The 27,131-nt window shown below is 44.7% G+C and overlaps 1 protein-coding gene across 2 annotated transcripts in view; it reads right to left on the bottom strand.

Moving 5' to 3' along the window:
* Positions 1 to 27,131, bottom strand: part of LOC119181506 (nicotinic acetylcholine receptor alpha6) — a 342,354-nt gene that overhangs the window by 107,276 nt on the left and 207,947 nt on the right. For both annotated transcript variants that reach the window (XM_075888955.1, XM_037432764.2), the window contains exon 2: positions 9,565 to 9,704. In XM_075888955.1, the coding sequence (XP_075745070.1) occupies positions 9,565 to 9,704 (140 nt within the window). The remainder of the gene's footprint in view (positions 1 to 9,564; positions 9,705 to 27,131) is intronic.

The following is a 27,131-nucleotide window of genomic DNA, read 5'->3' as shown; positions in this document are numbered from 1 at the left end:
CAAGCTTATTCCAGATCTCGCGCGATGACCAGCGATACGGCTGGAGAATTCGTTGCGTAATGTATATCAGTTGACTCGTTCCAACGATGACCAGTATATCTAAGACCGACGCTCTGTGCACCGATATCAGTCCATTGATTGCTGTAATAAGAGTTTGCATCTCACGGCAACAAGTCCAACCGAGTAAAAAGTTTCACCTTGGAGAAGCCGACCACTCCCTGAAATGACGTCACAACTCCGTTCGGTATATATCAAATTCTTTAAAAGCCACCAGAAAAGCTCACGTGTTCTAATTCGCAAACTTTGAATAACAGTCATTAAAACATTTGCTTGCCTACATACATACATACATACATACATACATACATACATACATACATACATACATACATACATACATACATACATACATACATACATACATACATACATACATACATACATACATACATACATACATACATACATACATACATACATACATACATACATACATACATACATACATACATACATACATACTATCCGGATACTTTCTTCGCTCCTATAGGTGAGTAATATAGCTGACAATTATGTCGAGCGCGGAAAGAATGACCCCGATCAGTGAAGCCTGGAATTGAGTAAACGTCTTCCGTGCAATTATGCTGAATAAATAAAGAAAGAAATGTTGCCTTCTTTCCTTCCGAAAGTATAAGATCAATATCCTGGTCCCATATGAAGAAATAACTTGGTTAATCTCCGTGCATTAGGGCAGCCCACCTCTAATATCCGCTAATCACAACGCTTCCATAATTACGTCGTGTAGATATGAGTAAACGCCAACTTATAAGGTATTTCAAAGAGTCTCCTAGTTAAATACGCTGTCACTGGTCACCTCGCGAGGGAGAAAAGAACACGAAATCACGGAAGAGGACGACTAAAACGAAATATTAGTAGTCTTTTTTAATATTTGATGTCATGTTCTCGTATAGGGCTTCGCTGTATTTCAAATGTGATCACTGCATAGCAATCTGGTCTTTATTCTGTGGAAACGGAGTTTGTTCGTTGCTATTCAAGGCAACATGTTCTTGTTCAGCACAATGTAATGTGGGGAGTTGCTAACCATAAGAACATATAGGGTGTTTAGAAAGGTCGTTTTGTATAAACTGACAATGAAAACTGTATGAACACACGCACACACACATGCACACGCACATACACAAACACACACGCACGCTTTCTCTCTCTCTCACACACACAACACACACACACAACACACACACACACACAAACAGATGCGCGCGCTCTCTCCTAAATGTCGTGAAATGTTTCAGTAAGTAAATAATTGTACTCATTCAAGTAGAACTTACCGAAGTGAAAACGCTGGCAGTACTGACTTTATAAATCAAGGCACTTCTTTTCACTGCTTTTTGCAGTCTTTCATTGGCCTTTGGGTTCTTAGATATCTCCTTCAATGCATGCGATTAGATTTCTTTTGAAGGTATTTGAAATTCCGACTACACACTCGCGATCGCGTCCTGCGTCTGAACGATTGCCAAAAGGCTCGAAACTTAACCAGCGGGGACCACATGCAAGAACCACAAGGTCGTTCGGCTGCTTAGTCGTGCGTTCATTTCACGGCTCGCGGATCACCTTGCCTCAGCTGCATCAACAGAGCGTTGCGAGTCCGCATTTAAACTGTTCGCACTGATTTATACCATGACGGAAATGACGCTTCGTAAGTAATTGCTTGCAATATCAATACCGTACACATCTGATTGGAAGCTTTGAACTTTGAATGGATGGAGAACTTATTAAATAAATAACTAATATAGTTAGTTATTTGAAGCACGCCGGCATGCTCGGCTTCATCGGGCTCGTTATTGCGGTCCTTATCAAAGCTGCGATGCAAGCGATGAAGGTTATGTGGGTGTCGGGTATACATTGTGTTTGGGTTCCGATGTTGAAGTATGATTTTGTCCCTGGTGCGAAAGTGGAAATTTTCGAATTAAAGTACCCAGCGATCTTAGTCATTTGACAAGCAGCATTACTCGGCGATTCGGTACTGATCCATACCTTCTGAAAGAGCAGAAAGAAAAATAATACCACGAGAATCGAGCACGAGATAAGCACTTTTCCCACGTTCTTTCACTTTTTTTTTAGTTTACGCTGTCAGGAGCCTGAATTTTGTGAGCAGTGTTTTTTGTAGCGGTAGAAGGCGAACGTGGGGATGGCCATCGCATAAAGTAGGTGCTTCAGCCTCCATTTCGCCTACTTTCCTTTTTTCGTGCCCCTCACTGTTGCGCCAGTGTATGCGCGAAATTCTTGATTGATGGACCTGAAAGTGTGACTGCTAGCTCACGTAAAAACACGTCGCTCCTTCTAAGGTCGAGTTGAAAACAGAGTTTCAGTTATTTATTTTCGCTCGTTCTTTGGCAACCACCTTCCCGTCCGCTCTTACAGGACGATGAGAACACCTCCAGTTTAGCAGATTTCGTGAGTTTCGTTTCGGGGCCTTTTATCTCTGGGCCCACTATCACCTCGGGCACACACCGCGCAAGCGTGCTTCTTTTATGCCTCGGGTACGCAAGTCCACTGCGCAACCTGGCTCATTTGCATTGCAGCTATTAATGAGAAACACCAGCGTCCCGATTATTCCAACACCAAAAAAATCTCTCTCTCCCCTCTCACAATCTGTAGGAGGTTTTTTCTTTCTTCTCTTCTCTCCTCCTCTACACTCCCAGGAGGCGTTGCGGTCTTTTCGGTCGCGCACGTTCGTGTGGGGTTTTTTTTTTCGCTATGCTAACTATATGCGCGCGAAAAAGGAAATGCGTCCGCTCAGCAGAAAGAAGCAACGTATCGTCGTCAGAGATAATATTCAAATGATGAATTCCGGTGTATACCGTGTGCTCAGGTACACTGACGGCAACGGCAACTCCGGACAAGCACTGAAAGTCCCGACGCACCCGAGGGACCAATTGTCGATTCATGTGCAGATATGAGCATAGCACACGCACGTAGTGCTATTTCTCTTTCTTTCTTTCTTTCTTTCTTTCTTTCTTTCTTTCTTTCTTTCTTTCTTTCTTTCTTTCTTTCCTTTTTTCTTCTTTCTTTCTTTTTTTCTATCTATCTATCTATCTATCTATCTATCTATCTATCTATCTATCTATCTATCTATCTATCTATCTATCTATCTATCTATCTATCTATCTTTCTTTATTTTTTTCTTTCTTTCTTTCTTAATCTTTAAATTCCATACGATTGAGTATAAGCGGTGCAGATAAACAGAAATTTATCTTCTTGAAGTGCTCTTCAAAAACAGAAACAGTGTTTTGGTGTTGGGTTTCGCACTACCACTTCCTTGGCACAGCATGAGAAGCTGCCAGAACTCCAAACTCGAACCACGTTACAAATGAGGCGCAGCTTTCATAAGCTGTCTTTCTGCGTTTTAATAACAGAAACACGGACCCGTTGTGCCACCGTCTAGCTATACGCCACTGTCGCGCCATGTTGGTTGCTGCAGAATCCATCTGAACGCAGGTACCAAAATGGCTGCATCTTTTCTTAAGTAAAGAATGTCAATTTTCCCAGGTGCCGCTTCACGTGCGGCTTTGGCAGCGGAGTCTTCACAAACATTTCCTTCTATGCTGCAGTGAACTGGTGTGCCGAAAGAAAACGTGGGCGTCGACGTTGGCGCCTCATGAAACACACCTACAAGATTACTGAATGAGCTAATGCTGTCAAAAAAAAAAACGACAAAAGAAGCCGGTCTGGTGCATCCTTGGTTTGGTTTCCACTCGTTCCATCCTATCGTGATCACTTTTTTTTAACTGTTCGATACCTGAAGTAACGTCCGGTATTGCACTAGAGCCTCATTTGCGGCGTTATCCATGTGGCTAGGCACCTGACAAAACCGCGAAGTTTCTGCTCTTATTCTTCTTTTTAAGATCAAAAGAACGTTCTGACAAGTGTGAAATTGTAATAGCGGCAGAAGAATAGAAAAACGATTCACATATCGGTAACGTGTCATGGTACAAAGGGTTTCGATGAGATAGGTTGTGGTTAGGGAAACGTATGCCTCCTTATTCCTGTGAAAAGAGTTAGTGCTATCTATTCTGGTCGTTCGGACACTCTCGCACAAGCACAAGGGTGCGGAAAGGCAGGCGCGATTCGTTTTAGTCCGATATTATCGAAGCGGTCGATAAGAACACTGAAGGTCATACAGAGAGTACCTCCTGTGCAATGCTTTGAGAAACTCTCATTTCGTCTGACGTTTCACAAATGGGAAGTACGAATGCTGCAGATAGCGCCTATACGCGTTTTAGGCTATACAGAAGTGCTGAAAGGTTGTGTGCACCTATATGCCCCTAGAGGCAAGAGTATGCAAATGAGGCCTTGCCGCCAGTGAGTGATGTCAGAACACTTCAATGTGGGTGAATGTTAATAATGGAACAAAAGCATGAAGTTGCCCATGGTCATTAAGAAGAGCCGACAAAATCATTAGAATCACATGGAACACCGTTTCTACACCACCCTACCGAGAGCACGAAAGTTGTTATAATGCATGGCTGCTGCACTCGTGCATTGGTTTCCTATTCCTGGAGTTTACTATTCCTGGAGGTTTCCTATTCCTGGAGTTTACCCCTATTCCTGGAGTTTACGTCCCCGGAGGCAACACACTACAGAATATTGCATACGACGCTATCATACATTATGCAGAGGGAGTTTCTGGCATGGCCTGCGGTCACAACGATGTCCTTCATTGAGCAAACTAAATCACCGATATCAGAAGCAGGTAGAAATAGGCACAAAAATTCTGTTCATCTCAGTTCATTTTATATTGCACTCTTTTGAAATAAATCTGACAGTCAGACAATCGGGAAAACAAGCTTCAGGGCAGAAAAAAAAAGTACTGAAGTTGAGTAAAGTAAATCCACAAACCCGTTCCTACGTGCCAATATGATAGCTGGAATATGAGAAAAAAAACAAAACAACAACGCTAATGGTTTTTTTTTCTCTCGTAATTCGTAGCAAGTATGGGATACAATGCATCAATGCTGCTTCAATCGTGAGTTGGCACGACCAAGTATAGAAATGTACCTACCGGAAGTTCATTGTTTTAAATATGGCATTCGTTATTCTGACGTGTTACAAGGAGCTCTCTTTCCACAATTACATTCACGTGCAATAAGTTTCGCCTTTCATGGCACAACAGGTCGACCTAATCATCCGTCTGAAAAAGTTTTTTCAGCGCGCGCACATAGGAAAAAAAGGACAGACTGGACAAAAAGAGCGCTGACTTCCAACTAACTACTCTTAATTGTAGCGTCCACTATTGCGGGTTCTTTCTGAAGTTCCAGTTTAGTTCAGCCGATTGCGGCAGCGTTTTATAGTCTCACCTCGTACTTTTATGTATGCTGCTGTTGACCGGTATGACGACGGATATCTGAAACTTTCTTTCACGCACACACAAAAGAATCTATATGTCATAAATGCAATAAGTGTAATACAATGTCCGTTCTTAGCTCATTGCCAACTAAGTCACATGCGTTAAGTACACGAAGGTTGCTGTCACGGTTCGCGTACCGTGAGTCATCCGTGAAAAGGCTTAACAATTACGTATGCTAAGACCGTTAAGATTCTTCATCGAATTTCCAGCCTTCTCTGCGTAAAGTATGCGCAAGCGACGTAGTAGTGCTTTACTAAGTATACGATGCAATGTGCTTGGTAATGCAATGCTTTTTTTATGGTAGCAAACCATGCAAAAACTGTGTTAACCTCACCGTATTTTTTTTTTTTGCCGTTTCTGTTTAGTTCTGAAGGCTTTCCGTTTCACCATGCCGTTCACAAACATTAGCACTTGATGCAGGCGCATACGCAGATTCATCAAGATAAAATAGACCCTCAGGAATTCCATGAAAAAAAATAAGAAACTTCAATTTAAGGAATAAGCTAAGAATTACTTCTTCATTCCGACTATTCGCAAGGGACAGATTCGCATAAAGTCGGCATGCAGAGCAAAACACTAGCACCCGCATAAAGTATTGAAGATGCGGCGCAGTATTAAACCACTCAAAAAAAGAATAGACAAAAAAGGTCGCGAAATCGAAGGACTGAAAGACGGTGCTTTGTACAAGGAATGTGTATATATGCGGGCACTCGTAGAAACCACAGTTGCTGGCGAATTCCAACTCGGCCTTCTATGCAAATCTGAAGAAGCGCGCACGCGCACACACGTGCCCATTCAAGCAAATCGAACTGTTACGCGAAAAAAAAAAACAAGAACCCCTCGTACACAGAGCTTCCTTCGAGTTTCTTTTTCCCCAATCACGCTGCGCCGTACACTTTCTGCTCTGAGTGCGCGGGGTTCGCAATATTTACGAGCGTGTAACCTTCCCAAAGCGAGCTCCCCTTTTCAGTTTACCGGTCTTTGAACAAAAAAATGCCTCCAGAATAATTGTTCTCTTCGAGAACCTCGTGCGACGCTCGCTGAATATACGGGAGAGCATTGTAAAGATGTCTTCACTCGATAACCAGGTTTCCACTTCTTCTTACGTCATTTTATTTATTGAGGTGTGAAACAATTAATGCGGGCCCTGAAAGAAGTCGCAGTCTTCGGCACACAGTATGCAGACCGCGCGACTGAGTTCTAGCACTATGATGTGAAGTTAAACAGTGTTTGAACGCGTGTTTTACTTTTATATGCTCATATTTCAATAGTCAGAAAGTAGCCTGCGAGATGTTTTTAATTTTTTTTTGCTTCTCTTCCAGGCCCCTTCCTAATTTCGCGACTTTATCGAAATTTATTTTTTTATGTGACGGAGCCCGCGAGAAGTGATTCCTGCCGGAATTCATGGCTGAAAAATATTATAAAGAGTAATGAAGAACACCTGCAAGTGAGCGCTTTGTCTAATGCTGCAAAAAAACTTGAAAATCTTGGGTAACGAATTGCAATACTACCTGCGGTACTTTCTGCATTATTTCACAATATTCTATGGCTTCATGCGCAACGCTGCTCAAAAAAAAGAAAGAAAAGAAAAATACCTTGCGCGCTCAGATATTTCTTCTTTATTGATGTAGAACTATTAAACTCAACACGTTGGCCGCAGTGGCCCTATTCATATATATCCGTACTTTCAATAGCAAATCAATGTGTATCACGGTGCACAGTACCCTTAAGCATGAAGCAAGTAAAAGCAGCACGAAGCAAATAAATTCACAGCGTCCCTAGTAACTTTTGCATATCAGTCAGTGCCTCCTCATTATTCTTTTGTTTTAAGGATTAAAGATAGCGGGATTTTCTAACGAATGATTTATCGCCACTTCACGTAATGCGTTCTTAGTTTGATTTGATTAGTTTTAGCTACACTGTCATTCGTATAGTACCGTTTTTTATTCACTAAGTTATTCGGATCATATGGATACAACCAGGTTAACTCAAAGCTGTCCTTATTCGATTACTTGTGAACGCACGCACACATTCCTTCCCTTGCCCCTCGACACGCTCTTTTTTTCACGAAGTACTAAATATAAATGCTGTGCTCGCTGCTCATACAAAATTTAAGAAAAGGTAGGCTTTCTTCTCTGACCGCGGAGAAATCTCGTTAAAGCGCCTTGGGAATTAAATTCCGCTCCTTCACCGTCAGACGAAAGAAAATCGATCCTAGGAGCTTGTAATCAAATCGGGTTCACCTTTTCATGTGCGATGATGCAACAATCTTGCAATTCGCCTCGTTACATGAGAGTACAGTGAGAAGATTGGAGGGCCGTTGAGCTTTCGTCATTCTTAAGCTTAGAGATAAGTAGCTGCATATAGCGAGTTGGCATAGAGCCGACATTCGTTTCAGGCAGGCTTCTACACTTAATGCAACCATCATAGACAGATATAATACAAGCCAAATGACTATGTACGCATGTTTTATCTCAATTCAATATAATGTCAAGTGCTCATTACCACGAGTTTTGAAGAGCAACTCAAGAAAATGGAACAAAGAAGGCCTAAGTACAGAGGGTGGGCGATGTTCTTGTGCACCGCCTTCTTAACTTGTGTTTGCTGCGCTGCTCTTCAAAAATGAAAGTATGAGTGCACTGGCCTAAAACCAAAGTTTTATTGTTCCCCAATTTGTGCGGCACATTTGTACATAGCTTGTTTGTGTATTATATTCTGTAACTACACCTATGTAGCGTGGATAAAAATACCCTATACGAAATGATAATAGCACTTTACCATTCGTTCTGCACAAGCGTATATTTCATATTTTGGCCGTGAACTGTGGCGTTGCGATAATGGAAAGATCAGTTTCTCATTCTTTTTTTTTATTATGTCTACCACGTTTAGGCGCACTGTACCAGCTCTTCGCCCACTGATCTTCTCACATTGAGTTCTCGCACGCCATTAAAATTTCTTTCTGAGGCTTCAGAGCTCAAGCGAGAGAAATCGTTCTACCGACATATCATATACTCACTGCCCTTTATAACGAATTTAAAAGGCACCATTTTGTGCCACTCGGGTAGTTATTTTTAAAAAATAATTCGCTAGTCTACACGAATAGTTTTCATATCTATTCTGTGACCGAGCGAAAAATATATGTTTTATACAAACTGATCGGACGCCGAATATATATATATATATATATATATATATATATATATATATATATATATATATATATATATATATATATATATATATATATATATATTTATATATATATATATATATATATATATATATATATATATATATATATATATATATATATATATATATATTCATTGAGGAAATTTTTAAACGCTGTAATCACTCATAATTTTTTTTCGGGACTTGCCAGTTCAAACATAATATTTTAGCACAAACAATCATCACGTTGTGCTCGGTGCTGAAATCTTGGGTCATTTATACTCCAATCCAGCTGAGTGATTCCAAAATCAATGCTCAGCTTTATAAGGGGCCTAATTTACCTAAGTCACGGGATTTAGAGCTATGAACGACGGCTTTTTTTTCTTTTTTTTCATCTTAGAGGACGTGCGTAGGCGTCTGACTGACTATATAATCTTTAGGTGAACCATATGCGTGTGCAAATTGTAATTAGTCAGAAATTCACGATGCCTATCTGTCAATATCGAATACCTGCATGGGTTAAGTGGGTTTCACGCTGAAACAATGTGCTATACCTGCCCAACATGACTGAAATAAATGCAAGCAACGCGGGATTTCACATATTACTATTGCTGACCTTACCCTGACAGTGCGAGACTTTTGGATATTACAAAATAAATACCGTGTTCGCTGGATGAATGTTCGTACAGCTATGTCCATGGCTTTATCAGACATGTTGTGAACTCGCTTAATGAACCGTTTTAGTCATCGTGCCGATAATCTTAGATGTAACGAAAGACGGTCCGGTGAGTCATTACATTAAAAGACAATGCTCTAATTCAACAAAACATGCTTCGAGAGCCGGTCTTCGAGATCATTGGGCAGATTTGATTGCCGTAATCGTAGGCAGAGACCCAGTACTACAATGAACGGGCTCCGAGAGCGGCGTCTCGGGGTGACGCGGTGTGGCGCGTCCATGCACTTACGACGTCTATGATCTGCTGCAGTGTGAGCCCGAAGCTGAGGATGAGCGGCTCCGACTCGTTGAGCACGGGCCGCTCCAGGGTGTTGTAGTTGGCCAGCAGGTCTGCCAGAAGCCGCCGCTCGTGCGCGCCTTGTTCAGAGTCTGCAAACATTGAGGGAGAAAGGGTGAGAACGTCGTTAGATACGTGTCTTAAGGCACCAGTAGAAACAACACGGGAAGAAGAGGGAAAGAAGCGAAACGCCAAAAGAAAAAAAATCACAGCACATCCACGAAGTGAATGGGACGGCAAGTGGGCGAAGCTCTGGGGAATCATTACTCCCCGCTCATTGCCCACTTGATCATCGAAATACGTGACGACACATGTTTAGAGTATATACACAAAGCTCTTTAATAATCACAATGTACACATGAAGTCGAGATGTGGCCGACGTTTTCCTTTCATTATGACCGCCTTATGATCGGCGAAATATGAAGCTAAGGGTTCTTGTATGGAATACAACCTGAAGTTGGATAAGACGACGTTCCCGTGCCGCTAGAGCTTCGCGAGCCTGCTATAGTCTAGAGGGGATGTGCTTGTGCGCGCTGTGATGTTGCAGCCGCTCTGCGAGCCCGAGACTCTGGACTGCGTAGCCGCGCTGCGATACTTCGTGTCTTAAGCCTAACGAAGTGCACACCATCACCCTGACAGAGAAAGTCGGAAGCGAACAAGTTTTAAAGCTTTTGGGGCTCCGCAGTGACAGAAGCAGCGCGCCACGAGCGCACCCGCGACCATTGTTCTCCTTTTCTACCGGTGCGCTCGTGGCCGGCGCTTCCATCGTGTGCAAGCCAGGACAAAGGACATCGGAGGGACAAGCCTCAACCCTTAGGAGCGTCGCCCCTTAGAAAAGGAGGTTAACCAGGGAGGATCTCTGCATCGTGTCTGTCTTGTATTGCGGGTATAGGCGTACGACGAGTTCTCCATTGAGGTGGTGGGTTCAGGAGAGGGGAGGGGGGGGGGGGCAAAATTGCACCACCACTTTTCCTTCCACTCCATCCTGTCCCCACATTATTGGTCAAGTTCGAAAAAACAAACAAACTCGGCAATGAGTGCAAAACTGAAGATAGATCGATTACGTGTTTTTCACATCTCCGGCTTTTCGACGGTAAACGTGGGAAATGAATGGCTCTTTCAATGCGCGATCAGGGGTTCTCGGTCACTGTACATGAGAAATAAACGTGCGTTGCCCAGCCATCCATATCAAAAACTACATGAAATGCCTGACATAATGAAGGAATAAAGGGGCACAGAAGTGGCACCCACCTATAGATGATTAGAAGACGCGACGGCACCTCGCCACTTTAATGTGCGCACGTCTATGCTTGGGAAGGGGACACAGGGAGTGGAAGAATGACAGAGGAGTGCAATCTACAAAGACATGTCAGTCACTGTGACCATACAAAGGTCTGACTGACACAAAATGAGGTTATTCAATGCTCAGACATGATGTGTCGTTCGATCCCGCGTCTCCAAATAAAGAACACCATTATGGCGACTAGCGCTGATGTCACTAATACACCGGCGCCCTATAACTTCAACCTTCTATGATATGGGCAGTTCTTCGGCTGGCCTAGTGCGGCTGTAGGGTAGAATCTTAGTAGTTTAAGCGATACTCGCCGATAAAAAAGAGTCTTAGAAAAAAAGAAAAGTTTTATTGTACATACAACTTGTACATAAATAAACAAAACAAAGACAACAAGTAAAAACAGTATTCAGATTTCACAAATGACCATTTTTCCTCTGTGTATCTGAATGTGCACATACTAAAGAAACAATAAAGTGGTAGGAACAATCTGTTTACGTAAAAAGGCTAACGATTACTTGGTACTCTACTGTGGGAGAGCATCGAAATCTTATGCGTGTAGAACAAACATTCGAAGATTTAGAGTACCGGTACTTCGTACTCAACTATGGGAGAGCAATGAGCCGTCCCAATCACGTGAACTCCATCATGGAGCACAGAGCACGCAAGGCCAGGGTAGCAAGGGTACACACGCTGTGTTTTAAAAATTGGTTAACGATTTAGAGCACTTTGTTCTCTACTATGCACGGCAGAGCAGTAAAGCCGTCCCGTTTGTGTGTTTAGAAAAAGTGGTTAACGATTTAGAGTACTTTTGACCTGACTGGTAAAGAGCGCTGCAAAATGCTAGCTGTAAAGATAGTGGTTTCGATGTAGTGTAATGCTGAGCCTTAAAATAATGCAACATTATGCTTAGAGATACAACTTTTGAAGCAGGTTTAGAATAGGATCCCAGGAACATGCCAAACTGGATGGTTGCCTTTTTACTGAATTACACGGAAGTTCACTAGAAGATGCAGGCTTTTAATGAATAATAGTTGTTGAGCTAGGGATGCGGCTCGTGTTGACGTTTGAGCAATGATATTTTTTTTTCTCTTCGTGAGGTAACGGTCGCGAAAACGTTAATTTGCCAAAATGTTCAAGTGCCCGGCCTTCGTTATTTATGCTATGACGGTGTAGACGGCACCAGTACTTACACAGCTTCATTGTCACTGTTATCGGGTTATCCACACTTTCATATACATGTTGGAAAGCTTGGGAATCGGGGCTTCAAGGAGCTTATCAGTAAAGCTATATCTTTACTGATAATTCTTTTTATCAACGCTCTTACACATTTAAATTCGAAGCATTTTTAGCGAACTTCCGCGACATTGAGCGTATCTATCTATCTATCTATCTATCTATCTATCTATCTATCTATCTATCTATCTATCTATCTATCTATCTATCTATCTATCTATCTATCTATCTATCTATCTATCTATCTATCTATCTATCTATCTATCTATCTATCTATCTATCTATCTATCTATCTAGCAGCCTACGACGTTTAGCTCTCCTGGCCGTTTCGATAATGGTATCAATACCAAACTTGGTATGGCATAACATGATGGTATAAAGAAAATATTTGACTAGTAATAACATGACAATCATGACATGTATGACATGAATGACATGATTTACATTTTGTGGTCCTGCCGCTCATGCGGTGGTTTCCTTCACATGTCGTGTTGCAAAACTGGTATGGTATGACATGTTTGCATGGTGAACACAAGCGACAGACACTAACATGAAAATCATGACATACATGTCATGTAACAACATGACTACATGTCACGCTCATGATGCGCTTGCGGTCGTTTCGCTAGCTTCACTTATACCAAATTTGGTATTACGGGACGTGAATGAATGACGAAAGTATGATACTGGTGCAAACATGGTAAACATGAGATGCGTGTCATGTAACAACATGACCACATGCTACGCTCATGATGCGCTCGCGGCCGTTTCGCTAGTTTCACATGTACCAAACACGGTATTACGCAACACGAACAGACGACATATGTAAATGACACATCCAAACATGACAATCACGGCATGCATGTCATGTAATAACATGACTACATGCCACACTCATGATTCGCTCACGGCCGTTTCGCTGGCTCTACATATGCCAAATTTGGTATTTACGTGACGCCAATGGATGACAAAGGTATGCCACTGGTGCGAACATGATAAGCAAGAGATGCGTGCCATGTGAGAAAATGACTACATGCCACTGTGAAGGCGCGAATACATTTCGACGTGACGCGGTGCGCGTGCTCGCCGGCGTTCATTTCATTGCTTGTCCTGCCATATATTCGTAGGCGCGCACCGCGCTGCGTTGCTTTGACGAATGCGCGTATCAGCACGTCCGGCGTCCCTCCGTCAAAAAAATTACGGCATATTCACGGGGTGAATGATGATGAATGGGCGAAGCTCCGGAGGGATTCGGATTTGAATGGGCGAAGCTCCGTCGTCGGCGGGGAACTCGCGCCGAAGCACGGCAATGGCATTACCCCGAGCCTGGTCGTTCTTGATGGAAGATATCGTGACTAGACTGTTCGAGAACCACAGTCTGTCACACACACCACAGCTATGGCCAAACGAAACGTCCAGGAAGTCGTGCTTGAAACGCGCGTCAGCACCTTCGTGTTCTTTCTTGGCGCGTTTTGCAGAAGCCTGCGGCAGGATCTTGGCGAGGTTTCACGTACGGCAGGATATTGGCGGCGGCGTCGCGCAGCTTCACGAAGCGCTTCTGCCTCGCGCGCTCGCACATCGGGATTCTGTCTGCGAGCGCGCGCTGCTGCCACCTTGCGCTCTCTCCGCTGTGCAGCCTTATCCATCCGGCGACTCCAAGCGCGTGCCAACAGCGAACGGATTTTATTACAACGCTCCCCCTAGCGTACGTCGCCGCACTAAATCGAACGATTGCCTTCAACCAAAGACACGCGCCATATGTGACATCATTCCTATTTTATAAGATCTCGCGTCTTTCATTAACTACAAGTACCGCTTTCTAGTTTATAACATCTTGCATCTTTTCATCATCAGCTACAAGTACCACCATCTAGTAAACACTACAAGAATTAAACGAGAGGTGGCTACATACAGGAGACGGTACCACCACCTAGTGAACACTGCAAGAACTAAACTAGAGGTGGCTACATACAGGGGACGGTACCGCCATCTAGTGAACACTGCAAGAACTAAACTAGAGGTGGCTACATACAGGCTACAGGGGACGCACAGCCCACGCCCTAAGGAGCTTCGCCCCTAAAAAGGGGAGACGCATTGTTGTCTGGGTAACGCTTCGGCGCGAAATGCAGCGCGTCAACGCTGCATTGTAGTGTATTGGGCCCTTCATAATGTGCTGGCAGCCGCTTCGCTAGCTTCACAGTTTTGTCACACGTGACGTGAATAGATGACGAAGGTAACCGACAGATCCAAACATGATAATCATGACACGGAAGTCATGTACGGCATCGTTTACCTCCACCTCGTAACGTTGGGCTAATATTAAAGTGAAATGTCAACCTTTCTCAGTCGTGCTTCGCATATCATTGATTCCCACTGTACGTGGGATCTGCCATTTGTTTCTTTTAGTTTCTTCAAACAATGGCGCCCTGAGCGTCCCTGGTGCGTTTCCTCCAGCACCGTGGTGTCCGGCGCAATCTTCGACCAGCTTTGCAGTTTTCAAGCTGAAAAAGTCGGATAGCTTTATTCCCTTTTGCTTTGAGTGAAAAATCATGCTAAAGAAAAAAGAAATCCAATAGTAATCCCTATTTTGATGCAATGGCGCGATTAAATTTAACGTTACAATTATCCAATGATATGGCGGCAACCTTCCGGCGTCATTTCAGCTCGCAATAGTTCTGGCAAGCGTCCCTACGAGTTATGCAGTCAGCACCGATGTTTTCAAGTGTTGAATGGCCCCTTTAAGGAGTTTGGGGACCGAAGAAGTTTGCGAGCGGCCAGGGTGCATGCCTAAGAATAACAATGACTCTTGCACTCGTGCTATTCCAAGACCAAAAAAAAAACTGAAAACTAGGGTGAACTACGAAGGCGTCTTAGGTCACCAGCAAAAGAACGCAGACGCGTTGTGGACTAGGACGCCGCGCGTCGCATAACTTCAAGTTCGCCGTTTGTGGCGCATTGCGCGTTTGATCGAACGCCACCTGCATCTGAGCCACTTCTGAAACTGTGCTGCTCCTTCGAACGCAACGGCAGCGTATACACATAGCAGCTTGAGAACCAACTGAATTGGGTCCTGATTAATCAAATCCTCTCAACTGCGAAGCAGTCTAGAGGACCGCCCAGTCGTCGTCTCGTGCCTCGCGTTGGCGTCCCGCAGGTCCCACGTTTGATACGCATTAGCCGAGCTGACTGCACGTTTGGAGCACCAGCGCTTCGTCGCCAGTGAACGCTAGCATCGCCGAGGGGCTCATTCGTCTGTCCGAGACAGCGAGGCGACAGCGAAACGCCAACGCCAAAAAGTCACCTGCACCTCGTAGCAGCAGGCGGTAGAAAGGGAAGCACAAACAAAAAACCAATGAGCTCAAGAAAAAAACAGAAAAATAATATTATTTTCCATAATAACACGAAAAGCACATGTGAGCAAATAAGCGTTCTCTCAGTGTTTATAATCACTGCGTCACATGTTGCCCCTCCGATTTTTTTCTACTTGTTTTATGTATGCGTTTTTCGCTATATTTCTCCGAATTTTACATTTATTTGATGAATTTTATTATAAGAGGTCCTATTGCAGTGTTCGCACTAGCGGCGTTATTTCTGTATATCTGTCCATATACGTAACCCCCTTCCTCTCAACCCAAGAGCGTTTATTAAACTGAAACTAAAACTGAGTACTCATCAATTTTAAGTTTGGTGGAAGTAGACTTAATTTTCCTTTACATACGTTTAGTGTTGAAGACTTCTACACAATTTTCACTGTGCCATCATTTGGGCAGCGTACACTGGTGCATTAGACCAGGGAGGGAAAAACGCTGAGTATTTCTGAATGAATGCCGAAACACGCAGCATTTCTTAGAGGGCTTTACCGTATAGCGTACGATATTTCTGGATATTCGAGCAACATAACCCACGGACATTACTATAGGGTTGAGCCATTGTCTAGATGACTTCCTTGGTATGCTGCGGGTGCGAGCCTTCGCGAACGCCTCTGGCAATGCTATAGCTCACGTCCTTCAGCCATTAGTGGTCTCTGCGACTTGTCTCCCAGGCAAAAGCAGCGCTTACGGCACGACTCTTAACTTTGAAATCACGTTGCTCATATAGCTTATAGGAGCGTTGCCATCTGTTTGCCTAAGCTAATGAATCGCTCGCACACGACTGCACTCTAATGTTCTCGGCGTGAACGAGAAAAAAATACGGTGAGCCTGACCATTTGCCATGGTTTCAACGGGAATTAGATGAGGCAATCTCACTTGCCGCAATCACGGTTTGTATGTTTAGTCGTGACACCGTAGGCATTTTTTTTTATTTGTTCGCAGTTACGTAACCATACAATACAAAAGTAACCATGTGGCCTGTTCTTGTAATCACAATTATAAGTATGAATATGCTGCTTGTTTCCGCCAACGTGCGTTGAGGTGCTATATATTACGCATCCCAATGAAAGACGTTCACTCATAAACATGTTGCAATCGCTGTCGGTCGAAATCCTACATATTTTACCGACGTGTTCGCATCCCTCGCGGAAATGCACATGCATGGTGCACTTACTGAAATGTGTGTTTAAAAAGTGTACCTGCGAGTTTTCAGAAGGCGCTATAGTACTGTATGGAGCACTGGTGGCTTCTGAACAGTTGCAGGTACACGTTGGGTTAAATTAGCGGAGGAAAAAAAAACATACGCCAACTTTGCAAAAGGTTGAATGTGCTTTCGCTCCGTAAGCTACGTCTCAAACTGATAGAAACGTAGATACACGGGGGTAGCTCTGGACTATATTTTTCTACGCGTGCCATTTTCATTCACGATCACCGCAAAAGAGCAAGAAAGGTCTCACGTACACTCGCCGCAATGTGTACAGTTCTTGCGTGCGCACTTGGCCTTCCCGTACAAGAGCAGAACAGATCGAATCAAAGGGGAAAGGAGAAAAATATCGAGAATTCACTTCCTTTTCCATCTTGTCCGTCGAGATTACATTCGCATTTCTGTTCTGAGACATGTCAACGCTACGTCCGATCATCGGTTCTGGCGCCGACGTTTTTATCCCGCTGTTCAGAAGCACATCAACATGGCCTGCAGGGTCAGGCTATGTAACGGTGCGCCCGCTAAAAGACAGCTGTTCATAGCCAGCCCAAGAACCTGTCGTGAATGGGGCTCTTTTCTGAAAGAACCTGCCTTCCATTTCCGCCAGCCGCGCAGCACTGCCTCGCAAGAAAAAGAAAAAGTAAGCGAAGGATAGAAACTCCGTAAGGTGGCCGCACAGGAAAGCACTTCAAGGAGGGCAGCCGCGCGAATATTTACCGGGAGCTGGCGCCCTTGGATGAATATTGGAGCCAGAGAACTTTTGCATCCACGTGTGCACGAGGTTCGAGTCGAAGCGTGAGTCGCAAGCAGTGAGTCAGCAATAAACTGGCGGGAAGAGCACACGTGGAGAAATATTCGAAACGGGAAAATCAACTCTCGAAAGAAAACACGAAAGCGATCGAGCAAGGCGGCGGTGAACAGGAAACTGCGCTTAAACCGAAAACAAACAGAATACCAAGTCATACGCGGATGCTTTGAAATTTTCTAGCTCCGTTTGCCAAAAAGAAAAATACTTTTTTTTTCCGTGGAAGTTAATGTGCTGTGCTCGCCGTGTATCGCCGCACTTTCGGCGTTTCGTAGTCCCGAAGTCGGTTGCACCGCGTCAGCGGGTTGTGAAAAAGTTCCACGCCAGATCCGGTAAGACCTATATACCGCCGAGTCATGCTGAGCTCCACACTATTCGAGCACCACGCAACGAGAAGAAAAATAAGGGAACGGCGTTCTACGTATATGTCAATATAAACGATCTCCGCGCGGTTGTCATAATATTTGTGCGCTTGGCTCTTCTTCTAGTGTGGAGTCGTGGAACATACGCGACAGCGCCTCCAGCGGTAGCACTCAGGGGGGCTCTTTCTTGTCTTGCCAACAATGTCATTGGGGCAAGGCCATCGAAAATCTACCTCAAAGCTAGGAAAGGGCCATTGGGCAGTTCTCTGAAACAAAAGAATATATATATATATATATATATATATATATATATATATATATATATATATATATATATATATATATATATATATATATATATATATATATATATATATATATATATATATACAATGATGCAATGCGCAAAATGAGCCCGAGTAATATAGTTACGGCTAAGGTATCAGGTAAGCCAATGCTTTCTAATGTAAGATAGTCAATCTTTAAAGCTTTAAGAGAAGGCCAATTGCGGAAAAGTAATATTGACTGATGAATGCAATACTCGACGCTGTTTCGAAAGGCCGGGAAACGGGCCTAATATACTGCGCAATGTGAGGTGATCGTGGCAAATCGTTTCCACTTGCCGCTCAATCAATTATCATATGGTGGTTCATGTATACGCTCAAGACAAGGCGAAGGCTTGTTTTTTCCTTAATGCAAATAATTTCTTTACGTGTAGGCACTTTGAGCGTCTATCTATCTATCTATCTATCTATCTATCTATCTATCTATCTATCTATCTATCTATCTATCTATCTATCTATCTATCTATCTATCTATCTATCTATCTATCTATCTATCTATCTATCTATCTATCTATCTATCTATCTATCTATCTATCTATCTATCTATTATTCGGTACATATCACGGGTATGAGCTGCATTGGCACATACCCGGGGGCGGGTACGTGGCACTGTTATGCGGTGTGTGGTAGTTTAATTTACCCAGGAATGGCGAGAACACACATGAGTAAGTTTAACACTTGATCGGTAAGAAAAAGCGAACATCGGCAGCGTTGGTCACACGAATTTATAAAATAAATGTCATTTTCCGAGCAGGAAACGAACCCAAACATTCTGCGTGACAATCAAATATTCTGCCACAGAGCTGCGCCAGGTCTCAGAACTACCTTTCATATAGATCCAAATATTCATGAAGCGCCAACTGTGGCTGTCGTGCTGGAGTTCCAGTTTTTAAACATTATATATTTGATCTACGATACTGCCGTCACGTCAGGTTGACATCAATTGTAGTCAGGTGTCAGCTACTGAAGTTTATACATGTAGCTGTGTCATGGGCGACCATCCTCGCGAGCACTAGCACTTCCTTTCAGCTTACCACTTCTGGTGTTGCTAATATACGTGTTGTTGTTGGTGTCGTTGCGCAACTGCAAACAACTGGGTATATAAAACATATGCGGTTGTTTAACGTAAGTCTGTGCATGAATTTGCACATCATTTTATCGAAACTTCGTGATGTTTCACTCAATAAAAAGTTAAACACAGTCAGCTTTCACGCTTCGCACAATATCGATTCCAAAGGTACGTGGGATTTGCCAAATTTTACCTTCTCAGTCTATGTGTTAACCTACCACAGGTTCCTGCACCTAAAGCTCTTTTGTACTGGCCTGAAGATCGGAGGCATTGCAAGCTGTCTGCACCTCTTCATGTTTTGCACGGCCTCCGGAATCGGCCCACCATTGACCAAGCGAATACGTCCAGTGATGACGCAATCGAGTGACGTTATGTAAGCTTCACGGTGACGTCACACATTTTGGTGATTTCTGACACCATGACGACGTCACAAGGTGACGTATCGCGTGATGATGACGCCACAGGAGCAAGGTCTACACCGAATATCAATTTTCGCGTGTTATGAAGCATCTATGGCTTTCACCATAATAAAGACAAACGCATAATGTGACGCGGACAAGCGCTTGAGTTCTGTTTGAATGCACCACTCTGGTGCACAGTGCTCCTGGCCCCAGACAATCGTGGTATCTATTACAACGAAAAGTATAAAGCTACCTGACAATAGTGAAATGTAATCTTGTGGCTGCAATGTCAACGGGTTCTTCCTACGAGGTCATTCTTGTGTGTGCTCACGAGTTTGTCAAAAGAGATGTGTTCCAACGCATTCAGACCTTTGTTTTTATTTTTACTAATAAAAGAACGGCCCTTGACGCAGTCAGATTTTGGATGAAGTGCAACAAATCTCCATCGATATACTTATCTTGTCCCACACAGCATCGAAAGCTATCCACCCATCAGACGGTTTTGCGCTGCCTCCAAGGTCGGTGTCATTGCAAACTTTCCGCACTGCACCTTGTTTGGCCCTGCTTCCATGACTGGCTCACCTTCAGCCAAGCGTGGATCACATGTCAAGACGTCATCATTTGCTGTTATCTTACGTGGCGTCACCGTAGCGTCGTGATGACGCCAGAAAAGTTTGGCGATATGTGACAGCATGCTGACGTGACAAGGCTTTTTGCATCGCACACCAACGGCCAATTTTTCCATTTTTTAGGGACCTTATGCCTTCGCCTTAAGAATGACGAAAACGTGCCCGCCTTATATTGAGAATTCTCGATGATCAGGTGTCGTAATATTGAAGTAATAATTACCGCACAAACCGACCACGGTAAGCGCAAAGCCGGAGGCAATCAAAGTCATAGTAGTAGTGAATCGCTGTCACAAATCTTTCTGTGATGGCTTCCACTATCGATTGCAGATAGCTGCTCCTTCTTCTCCTCAATGAAGGTCGTGTAAGAGATGTCCTATTCTTCTTTCTGTTCTTCTTCTTCACAACATTCATCGCAATTCCAGCACTTCTTGTTGGAAGTGGCATCTGGTTTGTTTCCACGTTCTTTCTTTCCCTGCACAATTTATGCCCCCCCCCCCCCCCCCCATTGTACGATCTCGTTTTCAGCGCCAGTGCGTGCCTCTGGCCTGAACCAAGAGTCCCCACAATGACGCACTCGGAGTAATGGCCGCCGTTCCGAGCCCAAGTCAGCGTAAAGAACAAACAAACAAACCCTCCATAGTAGTGTAAGCAGTGGCGATCACAGCGCTGCAGTGATATGTGGCTCTCAGAGCTATACTGCGGAGAACGCCGAAGTGTAGCGTAGCACTTGTACGCTATCAGCGTTGCGGCAGGTGGCGAACACAGTCTATGGCGGCTCACGTCTGCCGGCAGCCATCGTGGAGGACACATCGCGAAGAAGACGCAAGCTGATGGGTCCTCCACAGCTGGCCCTAAACGAAGCGTTGTCGAGGCCACGTAGTCTCCTCAATCGAAGTTCTTGCTTGCTTACTTGCTTAGCTCCTTGTTTGGTCGCTCACTCGCTCGCTCGTTTGTTTGTTTTTCCCGCTCTTACAGCTCTTTGTCTGCTTTTCAAACACAGACAGCATAGTGTGCAGTAAAGTAAAGTACGCTCTCCTTCGGCGAACGACGTCGACAAAGCGACGTGATGGGCCAGAGTTAGACTGGACAATAAAACTGAGGGGTGTCGTATAACAGGAGCTAGGCGGCAGCAAAGGTTCCTGCCTCTCTTCTCTGGACGGCCGGTCTTGTCAAAAAACAACAACAAAAGATCGTGTTACTGGCAGCGCGTTGTAAGCCTAAGCACGGATTCCTTCCACTCACAGCACTGCCGCGGGCCTTTAATGCGATGCCTGTGAGAAGAGCGCTGCACTAACTTTTCTCGCACAATTCAGTCGTTGTTGTGAATTCTTATGCCTCACACTGTTATTTTTCTTTATTTTCTATTGTTGCGCACTTATTCTTCAGTAAGGCTCCTAGCTGTGGAGCTGCGAGACGAATTGGCAGAATTGCGATTGCAAACTATCAAGAAGGGATGCCAAACAAATTCTGCGGCTTTTGATTTGTAACGTTGCACGATGTATAGGTATTCCCTCACAACCATGTTGTTTGTTGGTTTTTATCACGTGACTTAATCCTTCATCAAAAGGCATTCGCTTAAGAAAACTCGAGGATTCTTTTTTTTTTTCTCAATCTACAGCGTTGGTTCTCCCCAACCCATACAAAACCTTTCTGCATTAAAGGGGTTTTGCACTGTCCCCATGATTGACGCACTTTTATTCAAGTGACGATGTCATGCTACGTCCATTTACGATATGTAATAGTGACGTGATGATGACGTCAAAAGATACGGCGATATGTTCATTCATGCATACATCAGTGACACCCTCGCGTGATGATGATTTTTTACCATAATTCATGTTGACGCCGACGCCAAAGGTAAGTTTTCGTGGTTGATGAGGCATCTGGGGTGTTCATAAAGTTTACTACATGTTTGAAATAATATTGTAGCGACGCCTATTACCTACATACTGAAGCAGTAAACACGAAAAGTGTGTGGGTGTGGAAACCTACACAGCTCGTTCAGCGAATACTGTAAATCGTGCTGTTACACGCACCACGTCTTGCTTGGAGACCCAACGCATTCACGCACGATGCATCCTCGCACCAATTTTGACGTATTGAATTTTACTACCGTGCTGTATTTGTGCACTTCAGCGCGGTCTGCTCGGGGTATGCACTGCGAAGGGCAAAAGCGGCCCAAGGCGCCAATATTGCTTCATCGTATACTACTTTTGCAATCGCGACGCATTTAACGCTTCCACGTCACGCATAGGAGTTTCCGAGTATCGTTGCCCTTGCAGCCCAGTAAAAAACCGATCTCAGTGTTCTAGCTGAATCTTACAGAAACTTTTTAGTGATGATTACCACGCATGGCAGAAAGTGGTTTTTACTAGCTTTCTGTCATGCAAACTAGTCATGACACAACAGTTCTATTTAGGTTTCATTCAGGCTTTTTCTGAAGACTTTCTTCAGGGTGACATAGAGTGAGCCCTTCTCCGAAATCAAGGCTCTTCTGAAGACATTATGAATTAGAACAGGTGTTATCTTCCTGCTTCTAATGCGAGCGCCTCGCATGTCTCACAATATGAAAAAAAAAAACTGGCATAGTTGGTATAAATACGAATGGTGTCAAAAAGGCGTAAAAGAACTGAAATGCACCATGCCATCACTGATGATGACAAGTTGTTACGTCGTCACAACATGTCACAGAAAGCTCCTGGAAGAGCTTATGGTGGGAACAATGCAATTTACAGAGAAAATTAAAGCGATTTAATTACTGTCTCTTGAGAGGATAGGCTTTCGTGTGTTTTTTCAGTGTTGCCTAATGGATGCAAGTTTTTCTTTTTCTCTTGTCCCCTAGCTGTCTCATAAAAGTATCCGTTGTGTGAAGATCAATGCTGTGAAGAAGCGAATGAGCTAACGAATGAATTTTGAAATGAAGAAATTACACATCATCTCCTCCTACGGGCAACCATGCTAGGAAACAAATCATTGCGGGGATTGCGCATCGATATTCCGTTTCTCTTATGTGACCTATGAGAACATGGTTGTCAAGGCGTTTGAATCCCCGGTTGCCGACGCTGACGATTATGTTCGGCTTCCCGAGCCTTCCTCTGCTCAGTGGCGATGGCGCTGCCGCCTCAACTGACGCCGAGGTTTACATTGTTCATGGCGTTTCGCACATCGCTGCACAGACAGAGAATAACGCAGCTTCGAGATTCGTACCGGTGTTGCCGTTTACGTTCAGCTTCGCGAGCATCTTTAGTGCCGTTGCGAAGGAGAGTGAAACCGGAGCGAGCGAGCGCCGCATTATATACGAGTGCACAGCTGTGGCGAAGCGAGAGAAATGGGAGAGGACGAACGAAGCGGAGGCGGAGCTTACCCCACATCCTCACACCTCCTCGCGCTCACACGAGGAGAGGAAGAGAGTTGGCGCATGCACAGTATGGGTGCGGAAGCCGCAGACCGGACACTGCGCCGAGCGTAAGATGCTTTAATTCATTGAGCATCAGTGTCGGAGATGGCCGCACCTGAGCCTCGGCTGTTAGTCTACGGCAGTTGAATCAGCCAACGTCCATGCCCAAACCTGACCCGAGCCAGCAGGGTCGGTCCGCGCCCAGCCCCGAGCACTGACCACGGCACGCGCCACCGACCACACGTTCACTTTGTTGTCTGCTGTGTCCCCATGTTATTTTTTAATAGCTCTCCTACGCTGCACCTCCCCCTCTCCCTCAGAAGCAGCGGAGATGGTCGTTCTTCAGAAAACTCGGACACTGCACTGAGCAGGTCGCCGGCGATGTGCAGCGGTGAACGTGCAGGATTCTAACCGCGTGAAAGCCAGTCAGCAGCCTCAGGTGTGCAAGGTGTGAACCTCGGCCGACATGACTTCGCCGGTCTGCTGCTGCATCGCGATGTGCGGGTGTGTTCCTATTCTACAACTGTTCCCGATCAGCAATGGTGTGATTAAAAATTGCTTTGTGGACAAGCTGACCACACCTTTGGTCATTTTAAAGCTGTGGGCGACGCTAGCACGGTGATGATGATTAAAACTTTATTTCTCCCGAAAGAGAGGACCTACCCAGTCGGTGACGCTGCTTAGGGAGGTCGGCGGGAATCTCCTGGGATGCCACGGCTTCCAATGTGCGTGAGATTACTGGCGTCGCTGTGCAGAGTCGGTTGTGCGCAGAAGGGACTCTCACGTATCTACGTATACTGTGTGTGAAGCGTCAGCATGCTTTGGGCATGTCCACGCCATGTGTATGAGGGTGGCTAACTGTAAACAGTATCTGTTGTGTGGTGTCACGAGGTGTGGGCATTACCCTTTTAACTCGAGGCTCTCTGGGCTCCGCCATAGTCCTCTCTGGGCCGTTGTTAGTGCGCGTGACACCCCCGAAAAATTCACTGCCGAAGCTGTGACGTCGGCTTTTGTACTCTAGTGAAACAGCCCAGAAAGGAGGAAATTCTCCTCTCTGTAAAGAAGGTCTTGCTATAAAGCCACGGGCTGGGGAAGACACCTGAGCAGGCTAACCACCTTTTTCTGACCTGACCGTGGGCAACGCCATGAATTGTTTGAAAAATAAATAAATGAATAAACGTAAACAAAAAGAATGAATGAATGAATGAGTGAATGAATGCATGAATGAATGAATGAATGAATGAATGAATGAATGAATGAATGAATGAATGAATGAGCAGGCACAATCATTCGAGTTGAGGGAAAATGAGGGCGTTGACAGGCTCTTCTCTGAGAAATGGAGTTAGGCTCACCGAGTAACGAAGCGGCTTGTCCTCTACACACACACACACTCCCTCGCTCTTCGCAGTGGCGGCGGCACTCGGCATCCGTTGCCAGCGGCATTGGCCGGAAATGAGGATCCGGCGGGCACAGTCCCGCACGCATGCAATCTGATTAGGATCTGGGTCGGGGGAAGACCGACGGGCAAGGCCGCACCAAAATCGCGTCAGGCACCGCGGCACTCTCTTCTATCGCGTTGACACGCCAGCTATAGTGGACGGCGCGTGGGGCTTAATGCGCTGCCCGAGGCCAGGAAAGGGACAGTATTACCTCGCGACGCGTCTCGAAAGAAGGAGGGCGGTCGCTTGCACTGTTCTGACAACGCTGTGATGGTAATACTACTTACCGTTTTTAAAAGGTGTATAGACGAATGCCCGAGGGTGGGCGAAGTATATGGAAGGAAATGTGCTGCACTGCCGGCATTTGTTAAAGGTTAAAAGTTACAAGACATAGGAAACATGAGGTGCCAGTGATGCCTTCAAGAAATTTTTGGTTGGCGTGATGCTAATGCGGTGACGAAGTACGTGAAGAATATAGTGCTGCACGTACTATATTCTTACGCACGTATATTCTTACTGCACGTATAGTGCTGCACGTAAAAAAAAAGCAAAGGAAAGAAAGGAAGGAAGACCAACATTTTGGAAATGTGAGCTATACCTGAACCTAAATAAATCTGCAGAGGGTACAGAACACAAGCAGAAGACACGTCCTGTCTACTTTTTACCCCACCGCAGTCGTCTAGTGGCTAAGGTACTCGGCTGCTGACCCGCAGGTCACTGGCTCAAATCCCGGTTGCGGCGGCTGCATTTCCGATGGCGATGAAAATGTTGTAGGTCCGTGTGCTCAGATTTGGGTGCACGTTAAAAAACCCCAGGTGGTCGAAATTTTCGGAGCCCTCTACTACGGCGTCTCTCACAATCATATGGTGGCTATGGGACGTTAGACCCCACATGTCAATCAACTTGTGTTCCGTTCCCTGCGCAGTTTTATTTCCCTTTGAATGTTGTACGAACTAGCTCCCATCGTACTTTACACTTGTTATTCCAAAAAAAAAGTATTAGCTAGCCCAGTGAAAGTACTCGTCGCATTAGATAATTTGAATCCAGAACTAACAGTGGGTTTGTATAAAGATCAATGTCATCATCAACATCGACTGGGGGTAACAAAAAGATGAGAAATAAACAGGCAGCTGCGTGAACACCTACACGAATGACAGCCAACGGCAAACCATTGGAACCAATCAAGGTAACCACGGGCAAACAGTGACTGGGAAGGCCTACACCTCGAGTTTCTTGTGAAACACTTGAGAGCGGGTGCGGCTAAGGCTTGGCGAATTCGGTAGACGAAGCTGCATTGCGCTCATGTATTGCAAAAAAAAAGAAATGCTCAGAAAAATAACATAACCACTCTGCGCGTGCCATTTAGGAAGGAAAAGAAAATTTAGAAGAACTTACACTCGCTCTCGGCCTCATTCAACAGAAGATCTCGAATTGCGTAAGACGAAGTTCACGTCTATTGCGATGCTTCACAAAGCTGAAGCGAATGCGCGTTCGTCATATCACGCCTCGCGCGAAGAACGTCTTTATCGTGACTATTTTTCCGCCCTACTACCCTCTGCGTATACGCGATTTTTGTTTCATCTGTATTGTACCTATTCGCTCGAACCAAAGCCTCCTTCTCACTAGCCACCGGAACTTTTGTTGCGAAATATCGGCGCACGCGACATGTTCAATCAAGGGGGAAAAAAAAGTCACAAATCGTGGGGGATGACTTGGAAGTAAAATGAAACTCGAGATAGGCGCGGCATTGTCTTCCGTCTAAAGAACGACACCCCACCGAACTTTTAGCCTATACACAAGCATACATGGGCATGCACCAAAATTAAAGAAATAAAAAAAAGGGGAAGCCAAGCCAAGATCAGTGAAGCGAAACGCCAGGGGCGGCACAAAGGAACGGACGACGCGAAGCAGCTGGCGGTCAGATCGCGCCTCGGAAATGAATAATAAAAGGAGGAAAAAGGCGAATAGACG

This window comes from Rhipicephalus microplus, chromosome 3 (assembly GCF_043290135.1).
Source record: "Rhipicephalus microplus isolate Deutch F79 chromosome 3, USDA_Rmic, whole genome shotgun sequence".
Classification (NCBI taxonomy): Eukaryota; Metazoa; Arthropoda; class Arachnida; order Ixodida; family Ixodidae; genus Rhipicephalus; species Rhipicephalus microplus.
Note: the sequence above shows the minus strand (reverse complement) of the source record. Positions and strands in the feature narration are given on the sequence as shown.